General features: G+C 37.9%; 1 protein-coding gene across 1 annotated transcript in view; it reads right to left on the bottom strand.

The window, feature by feature from the left end:
• Nucleotides 1-8856, bottom strand: part of LOC109369125 — a 156526-nt gene extending 147670 nt beyond the window's left edge. Inside the window, 1 exon segment of the mRNA XM_031554943.1 lies at nt 8777-8856. Within this exon segment, the coding sequence (XP_031410803.1) occupies nt 8777-8856 (80 nt within the window).
• Between the last annotated feature and the right edge of the window lie 1367 nt (nt 8857-10223).

Here is a 10223-nt window from a genome sequence, read left to right on the forward strand (position 1 = left end):
ATAAATATCTGAGGTGTGGCGGCCATAGTGGTGAGGCCAGTCTCTTTTCAGTGGTACGTGGAGACAGGATGAGGGGAAAACGGACATCAGCTGCAGCACAGGAAGTTTTCGCACGAAAGTGCGTAAGAACTTCTTCACGGTGAGGGTGACGGAGCACTGGAACAGTCTGCCCAGGGGGGTTGTGGAGTCTCCTTCTCTGGAGATATTCAAGTCTCGCCTGGACACCTACCTGTGCGACCTGGTGTAGGGAACCTGCTTTGGCAGGGGGGTTGGTCTCGATGATCTCTAGAGGTCCCTTCCAACCCCTACAATTCTGTGATTCTGTGATTCTGTGATTCTAACAAACTTTCAAGCTAGAAGTTCAATTTGTCTTTCTCTTAAGAAACCCAAATGAGTTCGGCACTTCACAATAAAAAGGAAAATCATTGGCTCAAGTACTTAGATCTGTGAAGGAGGCCATCAGAATAATGGAGAGGAAGTTAAGCCTTTGAAGAAAGGCACAGCTCCTGATTCCTCAGGTCGTCGTGCCTCGTATTTTTGTCTCACTGGGGCACAACTCTGCCAAACACTGCACACTGAAACTGACAAAGCAGTTGCAAGCCCACAGGGGACAAAATCAAAAGATTTTAAGCCAAGAGAGGCCAAAAATCTAGCAGTCAAACATAATTAAAACACAGGTCAATTGAATGGTGGAGGAAGAAACTGGATATAGTAATGAGCCTTACCCAAGTTCTACAGGAAAACTGTGCTTATGGAATCCCATGAGTGAGGCAAGATTTAACTACAATTTTAGATTACTCTGGACAGAAAAGCAGTGTTCAGCTGGAGTTGAGGAGCAAGAACAAGCATATTATATACAGTGCCATTTGATATAGGAAACTAGTATTTTGCTATCATAATATCTCTGTTTAATTATAGCTTTAGTAGTTACCAGTCATCCTATATGTAATAGGTAGTAATTAACAGTGGAAACATTTTCCAGCTTTCAGAGCATTTTATTATGAAATATTAGCTTTCTTTGGACTGCAGGCAGAATAGTGCTTTCAGCCTCCATTCGTCCATCTATGAGACAGAAGCAATATATGTGCCTGCCCACACTGATGGAACAAATGCACTTTTACTAATAGTTTGCTTATTAGGAAATTGCAGTGACACATGCTTCCTAGATGCCAGGATGTAAGAAAATATCAGTGCAATCAGTTTCGAAAATTGTATTTGAAGGCTGTATTATTTATTCAGGAAATATTAGATTATCGGGTGTGGTGCTACCTAACTTTTTCTTTTCCAGTCTTAATCCTCTCAGTTTTCCCTCCTCCATTCTCATTTCCTGCCTTTCCTTCTCCTTTGCCTGAATAAGATGATTTGCTGCACCTTTCTTTCATTTGGCTCTGCTATTGGTTTCCACTCTGCCTCCTAAAAAGTACAGGCTTTTTTTACCAACTGGATAAATGTTCACCTCTCTCTCTGGTCCTTACTGTCACCTTTACTCTCATTCATCCTTACTGCCATCAGATATCAAAGTACCAAATTGTTTGCCTTGTTATGGGTTGATCTTGTAGAAAAACAACATCAGCTAGCACCTGTGAATGTGAATTCAGTTGCATTATGCTCTTTCTGATACGGTAAATGGTGACCTGCATCATTCTTCACCTGGAACGGTGACATTCATCTGAGATACACTTAATTTTCCTCATAGTGTATGATGATGTGTTTTGGCTTTAGAAGAAAAATGATGTTGATAACACACCACTGTTTTATCTGTTGCTGAACAGCGTGTTACAGAGCCAAGGACGTTTCAGCTTCTCATCCTGTCCTACCAGTGAAGGGGTTGGGGATGCACAAGGAGCTGGGAGGAGATAAAACCAGGACAGCTGACCTCAGCTGGACGAAGTGATGTTCCATACTTATATGGAATCATAAAACTAATTAAAAAAAAAAAACCTAACCGAATTGTGAGTTGTTGGCTGGGGGAGCTGCCACTGCTTGAGGCTGAGCTGGGCATCAGTGGGCCCATGGAATCATAAAATTGTGGAATTTCTGAAGTTGGAACTTGTTTTGCATATAGCTTTATAATTGTTATTATTATTGTCCCTTTTTTTTCTGTTATAATATGTTGTCTTTATTTCAGCCCACGAGATTTACTTTTTTTAAATTCTCTCCTCCATTAGGAAGTGGGGGTGAGCAATGGTCTGTGTGGTGTTTAGCTGCCTGATGAGTACCAACACTACCACCCATACTCCTCAGAAGAAAGCCTTCTGAGCTCCAGCAGTTTGGCATGTCCTCATTCCTCTGTCCTTGTTTCTTTTTCACCTTTGGTTTCCTTTGCTCAATTTAAGCCTTCCAAAGCAAAAATATCTCTCACTGGATATCTGTACACTCTGCAGCACACCAGGCCTGGTGAGAGTCAGATTCTCTACATCCTTGCAAGTCTAGACAAAATCATCCGTTGCTTCTCAGTTTAATTATTTTCTTCCTTTCACCCCCTAAAAGCAAACAAACAAGAGCAGCACTACTGCGAGCAACAAAACCAAGTAGTTTGATAGCAGATGATGAGTGCATTGAGTCCTGCTGTTAGCCAGTGTTACCATGCTATGTGCTTGTCAGCCTCCTGCATTGCACTGCCCTCCAGTTACCTCGTCCAGCTGTTTAAAGTTTCCCCTCAACACACATTACCTCATCATTAAAAAAAAAGAAAAAGAAAAAAAGAAAACAAAACAAAACAAAACAAAAACAAACAAGAAGTAAATGTAGCCTTTCTGCTGAATTTTCTACTTCTGGCCTCCTTGGGCTGTTCCCAGGACCCACAAAAGTCAACAGAATTAAAGCTTTCCTCTGAGTTCATTGAAGCTTCAGATCTTTCTGCTGTGGCTAATTAATCTTGTTCATTAGTTACTCCCCAGGTCCCATTGCCTCTTCCTCATCAGTTTGTTCTAGTGTGCATAATTTTTGTCTTTTAAACATTAATTGTTGCTTTGCATGCCCTTCCTGTAATGTATTAAGATCAAATCCCTGCAGATATCCATCTTCTCTCTTTTGCCAATGCTTCAGAGACTGGGGAGCCAGAATATGGCAGGTGCAGTACAGGCCTATTAAAAAGCAAATCTCCGTTAACTGATGGGTAATCTTCAGTGGAAATCACAAGTGACATTCTGGGATGCCTGGGGAAAATTTTAATTGTATGAATTTTTCCATTGCTGGCACAGCTCTGACACCTCTGCATGCTGTAGCTGTAAAGTAAATTCCCTCTACTTTAACCACTGGCCTTCTTCTTATTGACCACTGTGTTGTACATACTGACGTATTTCTTTTTCAATAAACCAAGAAACAAAGGAACTCAGGAGTAAAGTCAAACCAGGCATTAATCTACCTTTTATACACTTCTGCTATTTTATTTATTTCTTTATTAAATCTACCACAAGTAAGCACAAATGCAAAAACTTGATTCATACGCCAATTTACTCAATAGCTCTTATGGTGAGAATTGTTATTATCAATATTATTGTCAAAAGTAGTGTTATATATAGGCTCAATCAGTGTCAGAAGTTCCTAACATGAGAGAAAGAACGGTGTGTTTTAAAAAATCACTGATAAATTAAAAATCTAAATGATCCTTAAGGTCCCTTCCAACCCAAGGCATTCTATGATTCTATGAATTCAGATGAAGGATAGAACAGGAGGATTCAAAGTGAAGTGAAGCAGCCAAGGGCACACAGAAGCAGATGGGCAATGTCTTCTCCATCTGCAGCATTTTCAGTTAGGAAATGCACCTTCTTTTGATTGGTTTTGCAAATTTTTTTAAGGGTTCCCTTGAAGACTACTGAAGTTCCATCATAGCCATCCTCACTGCACTAACCTCAACTTGCTGTCATTCGGTCATGTACCATAGGGAGATTTGGGAATTCAGTATCTGCAGACCAGTCTTTGTCCCACTCCACACTCAGACAGTTGTGAATAATACACGAGAGGCTGAACACCATTGAACCAAGCTCAAATAAATGCCATCTCTGTGCATAGCACTGCTCACAAAACATGGGCTTCTTCCCTATCTCAGATGAAAAAATAGAACTAGCTCCTTTAACATAAATAATTGGGACTGACTCCTCTCTGTCTTAAGAAATTTAGCTTTACCTGTAGCAGTGCAACATATGAGGCACCACTGAGCCCTAACTACTTCAGTAACCAAGGGATTTCAATTAACAACACCCAGTACACATGAGGAAGGAATTCATATTTTCTATGGTTGCCAACTAGCAAAAAAAAAGTCTGTCACCATCTGAGCTTGTGATCTTCTCTATTGGATAGCTGAATCCATGATCACAACAAATTGAACAGTCCATGTATATCTACTTATGATATGTTATATACTATATTTTATACGTATATATGATAGATGACATAAGCAATCTAAAATGCAACTGCACAAACCCTGTGTGTTGCTGCGATTTCCACTCAGCACTTCCACATAGTGATAGAAGACGAAATTAATTTTTCTCCTACAATGTGCAGAGTTCTTAAAAAATGTTTCCTTTCGTGTTACTTTAGGGGGAATATTGAATTCAGCTCGTACAACACACGGTGCTCTTGTGAATCTTAAGATTATTTATCTTCATTCATTTCCCTTTTTTTTGACGACACTGTACTTTCGGAGTGCTACCAGTACTCAATAAGCTTCTGATGCAGGTGTTATTTCTAGTGTTTATTTTCTCTTTTAGTGTTTTGTAATGAGAAAATTCTTTTTTCAAACAGCAACAGGCATTCGGAATTTTCCTTATAACATTAAATGTGTCTGTGATTGTGTGTACGTATGTTTGTTTGGAGAAAAATACTTAAATATAAGTGATCTGCCTATCCAGCATCATATAAAAAGCGTGTGCCTTGGGATAGTCTATGTTATGTCCACAAGGTGAGAGCTCTTACCTTCTGATTAAATGCTTTAAAAATACAATTCATCTGCTATTACATACACACATCCTTCCCCCACTTCAAAAGTTTGAAACCATACTTTATTTATTTATTTATCTTTCCATTCATCACATAATTGAAAGGTTTTCTTTCCATCATCTTCCATCCTATATAGTATCATTATTCTACGTAATGTTTCAGATTGACAGAGACTGAAGATTAGCTCCTGCCCCTCTTCTGTACTATATTTTGTTTTTTAAAAGTGAAAGCATCAGTTCATAGCTCAAGGAATAGGATTACTTTTTTCCTTTTCCCACCAAAGTTCCTTCATTGCTTAGTCTATTGCCACCCAAACGAGAGACTGTATCAAGTGGCAGGAACCACAACACAAAGTTCTGCTTTAAAGATTTGGCTGTAGGTTGCTTTTTAATAACTAGCTGAAAAAGTTTCTCCAAAGACTCAGCAGTCCACGTAAGTAAGATGTCGATACTTATTTTTGCTACAGGAATGTATTTCCAGTGACTTCAACCGTGTTACTGCAAATTTACATCAGTGAGATGGATATCTGGTCTGTTGTGCCAGAAGCACAGAGATGAAAAATATCAAACTGTGAAATTAAGATTTAAATGTTACAGGAACACAAAGTCTTGAACAGTGTACTTCCAAAGCTAAATGAATGTTTTGAGATGGTCCAGTGGAATGAGCACTGCTCAAGGAAATTTCTTGCTTGAAATAAGGAGGACTTAGGCCCTTCCCTGGATGGTAATTCTGGATGTTGTCTACATTTCGTGGAGCAGAAATAAAATGGTCTAAGGTGCCCTGCACTTTGACAAGCAGAAGGGTGAGATTTAATTATGTGAACATGTATAGGAATTTCTATTCCTCTAGTATGATGGAATATATCCTTTCCCACTTTTCCTTTAGAGACGTGTCACAACCTTACTGAAATACATCTCACAACAGTACAGACTTTGTTCTGCTCCATGTAGAGACAATCCTCAGTTTATTTCAGGGAGGGATTCATCTGGGAGAACCTGGCAGACTATTTTTTTCCTATTAACTTTGCAGAAGGTTACAAAAGAGGCCAAGAAAAATGAAACTCTCCTGAAGCTGGATTTTCAGATAGGTATCAGAGCGATTCCCCTGAATTCTTTCTTAGGTGATCTTTAGCCCTGCAAGTACTGCCACTTCTAAAGACAAAGTTACTAACACATCTCATTTTCACTTATTTGACAGACTTAGATTTGTCTCTGCTCCAAGTAAATGGACCCAGCACACCGTGCTATTCAGGGAGCACATGTTCCCAGCTGGCACTTGCATGTACACAGTACCTAAACAGACAGCACAGCCCTTATCAGCACCCACACTGTGCATGCATCTCACCTGCACCCATATGTGTGCCCACTCACTGCAGGTAGCCTTATGGGCTCCTCACAACCACTGCTGCTTTCTCCAGTGGTGGCAGGTGGACCTCCTCCTCTCCTTTACAGACTCTGGAGGTCACTCATACTCACAGAGCCTCTGAATGCACAATTAAACCTCTGAAAGGCCAGCCTACTCTAGACAGTAAATCAAGAAGGCAGTATAAAGGACAATAAAAATTTCTTATGTAAATTTACAGTTGTCAAAATCTATCCCTTGCTTATGCATTTCTAAGCCATATGCTGTATTTTTGACTGTGTGGATGTACTTAAATGGATACAAAGCTCTTGCTTTCTGAATAATGTTGATACATGTAGAAATTGATTTATTCCTGGAAATGAAATGAAATTCACAAATACTCAGATAAAGTGCTATACAGGTATAACACTGTATGAAAACATTCATCATCAATATATATTTAGATACTGTATTTGTAAAGTAATCAGCAGTATACATATTGTTGTACCTATATACACTGTCATGATGGACTTAAAGGATTTTGTTGTAAAAAATCCTTCTCTGAGACAAAGATTTATGTTATTTGCTTTGACATATTGTGTCTGTGTAACAGACAGCCTTTGTTCATTTTACAGATTTATTTTAAATAATTGTCCATACACATGAGAGGAACTGCAAAGCCACAGACATGTTACACTCATATCCATTTTACTGACTAAACAATTTTTTGTAATTTGTTTTATTAAAAAAAAAAAAATTGCATTGGAACAAAGTAATACCTTATTTAATGAGCTATCTGTAAGCTAAACATCCAAATTCTGTAGCTTTATGGCCTAAACAATGCCTTGAGTATTAGGATCTCTCCGTGAGATGACTTGATTTGTCATTTCTCATAATTTTCCTTTCTTGTTATGTTGTTCCAAAGGTTTGAGCATCTGTTTGAACTGTAAGGCAACGGGGAAGAAAGTGCATTTTTTACAGTCACACGTTGTCAATACACATGCCAGATCAATAGGTCTGGAGAGTGATGATCTCTGATGCCATCAAGGAGACAGAATAGTGCCTACAGGAAAAAATCACAGTAACAAAATACATTATTTGTCTTTGTTCAATATTTCTCAACTCTTTGTTGCCTTGCTAGAGGAGGTATGAACCCATATAAAAGATGGCAAGACTGACATGATTTGGATAACTGACTTGTCCACAAAAGATGGACACCATATAGTCCTCTTGAAAATGTTTACCAAATATTTATCTACCAGTATTTTTATGTTTCCTGTGTATAGGAACAACTTCTGAGTGTCTCTAGAATAATTTTAAATTGAAACAATAATTACTTGCAAAATCTTTTCCTGGAAAACCATGGAAAATATCTTCAGAGTTTCAATTTTATTATTTGGCTCTCGTTGAATGACTCTTACAGGAGACAGCTTATAATTTTGTTCCTGAATAATGTTTTCTTTCTGCTTTTAAATTTTTGAGGAGGACACTATTCATACTATCCCACTATATTATGGAGCAACCCACAACATGCTGTCATTTGGTGGTTTCTTGTTTTGTTAGTTGGCTGCTATTTTAGAGTCAAACTGTATTTTGTGTATAATGGCATTAAGTACCTGGAATGAAACTTTGGCTTAAAAATAACAGAAGTCACCTAAAATATCAGACAGTGTTTACAAGGAGAAGAAGGAGGTGAGGGATTAAAATGAAGACTAGAGAACCCAGTTGTTATACACAGTAAAAAAAAAACAAAACCCTTCTGGCTGAAAACTTCCAACATAGGTAATTATGTTTCTAGATGAGGAAATCTTTGTTAGGCTGTGAAGAATGTAATTAATTTTATAACATTCTGTACTACTGTAGTCAATACAGATAACAGACTTTTTCAGATACTAGCTGTCCAAACACACTCAACTCATTTGAAAAATCTCATTGTGCATTCTCTTAGTTCAAGTCAACAGTGCTAAAGCTCTTCTATGTCACTCCAGTAAACTCAGTCACTGAGCTTTTCTTAAATGAATTAAACAAGTTTAAAGAAACTGTTTAGTTCCACTCTGCATATATTCAACCAGATTCTAAATTTATTTCATAAGGTTTTCTATTTGCAAGCAAATCATATGGTTTAGTGTACAGTGGACTAGATTTGTCTTTTGTATAATTATATTGACTAAAGTAGAAGAATTTCAAGACATATATAAGAAAATTAAAAAAATAAAGAAGAAGAAAAGCAATCTAAGAAATCATTGCTCTTTCAGATTAGCCTTTATCAGAGTCACTATCTTCTGTCTTATGGAGCACAGCAGAGGATGCTTCAGAGGAAAATCCACAAAGTGAATAACAAGTGAGTGGAGAAAATCTAAAAGCTAGAATTACTCTTAAGACTCCAATGAGTCAAATGAAATTCTATAATAAAATATTTCACATGTGAACGTAGTCTTCCACGTGCTTATGATTGCAAGACTGTTATCTTCAAAGAATCTCCAAAGTATATTACCACGTCTTGTCTGTTTGCACAGGCACACAGGTCTTGGTAATCCTTAGGCCTAACACAGTATCATCCCGTCCTGCCCCCATGGCTGTCACTGGAGCAAGAGGAAGTATTTGACCTTCTCTTTTCAACAGATTATGAATGTGGATGAAAAGAAAAAGATCAAACTTGCCATGTGTTAGAAGATGTTGAATACTAAGCATAAGCCTGCTTTTTGGGTAGCTCCGCAGTTAATGATGAATTGTTGAGAGCTTTCAGTTCTAGCTAGTGCATTTTCCATGACTTTATCATATACCACCATGAAAAAGACAAGAACTCTCCTGCACAGACCACATTTGAGTATTTGAATCACATGACAAATCAAGTTATGAGCAAAAATGTACACAAAAGTTTTACATATGCAACATGATATGCAACAAAGAAAACAGATGTGGTAATGTTCTCCTGAATTATTCATAGGCTATTTGTTTATGGAAAAATTGTGTCTATTCATTTAAAAGACATATTGATGCAAATCAATCAAAAACTTATTGGGGAGACGGTGACTTGTGGAAAGGATCTGAGATCAAGACTATCCTTTTTGTGATTTTTTTACCCACCTCTTTCATGTAATAATGTGTTAGTAGTAACAATAGAAGGCCATTTGGGTGGAGTTTCAGCTTGAGCTATGAGCACTGCTGAAATCTCCTAGGAAGGTTGGACACCACCAAAGTACACATACCTACCTTTCAAATACCATGCCTTTCAAAGCAGGGATCAGTATTATCTTATTGCCCTTCAAACTATATGGTTACACTGACATAATGGGAAAAACATAAAATACTTGTTGAGAGGATGGGAAAAATACTTTGGAAATATATAGACATCCAATTATCAATAAGAAGACACACTGTGAACACTAAAAACAATGCAAATCTCATGAACTTCAAACATAGGCGTGTTCCTTGTGTAGAGACTTAATGTAATACTGAAATCAGTCCTTGTAGACTACATTAAAGCCTTGCACTAATTCTTGGACAGATGCAGAGTCCAAAGTGCAACATAAAGCAACACATCAAATTTAAGCTATATTCAGGCACACCACCGTACCCCTGTTTTGGAAGAGCAACCTGCACTATCTGAAGCATATGCAGAGTCTTTACAGTTCCTGTCATCAATCAGCTGTATTTTCTGGGGCAGGCTGATACAGCATGTTATCAACACCATTGGAGCTACACTACATGGGCACCAAATGTGCAGGATTCATTTTTTTTTTAGTCCACGTAACCTTTCTGCTCTGCATCTTTACTTCAGAGGAATGGAAAAAGGAAAAAAAAACAATGCCACTATGAGTTAAATGTGGGCAGTAATTCACAAAGTGAAAGACCTAGGTAGAAAACACTGTTGGAAAGAAGCTTTTAAATACTTTTCAGAGCGTTCTCTATAGTTGTGCCAGTTGATATCTATCATTAAG

This window comes from Meleagris gallopavo, chromosome 10 (genome assembly GCF_000146605.3).
Source record: "Meleagris gallopavo isolate NT-WF06-2002-E0010 breed Aviagen turkey brand Nicholas breeding stock chromosome 10, Turkey_5.1, whole genome shotgun sequence".
NCBI classification, from domain to species: Eukaryota; Metazoa; Chordata; class Aves; order Galliformes; family Phasianidae; genus Meleagris; species Meleagris gallopavo.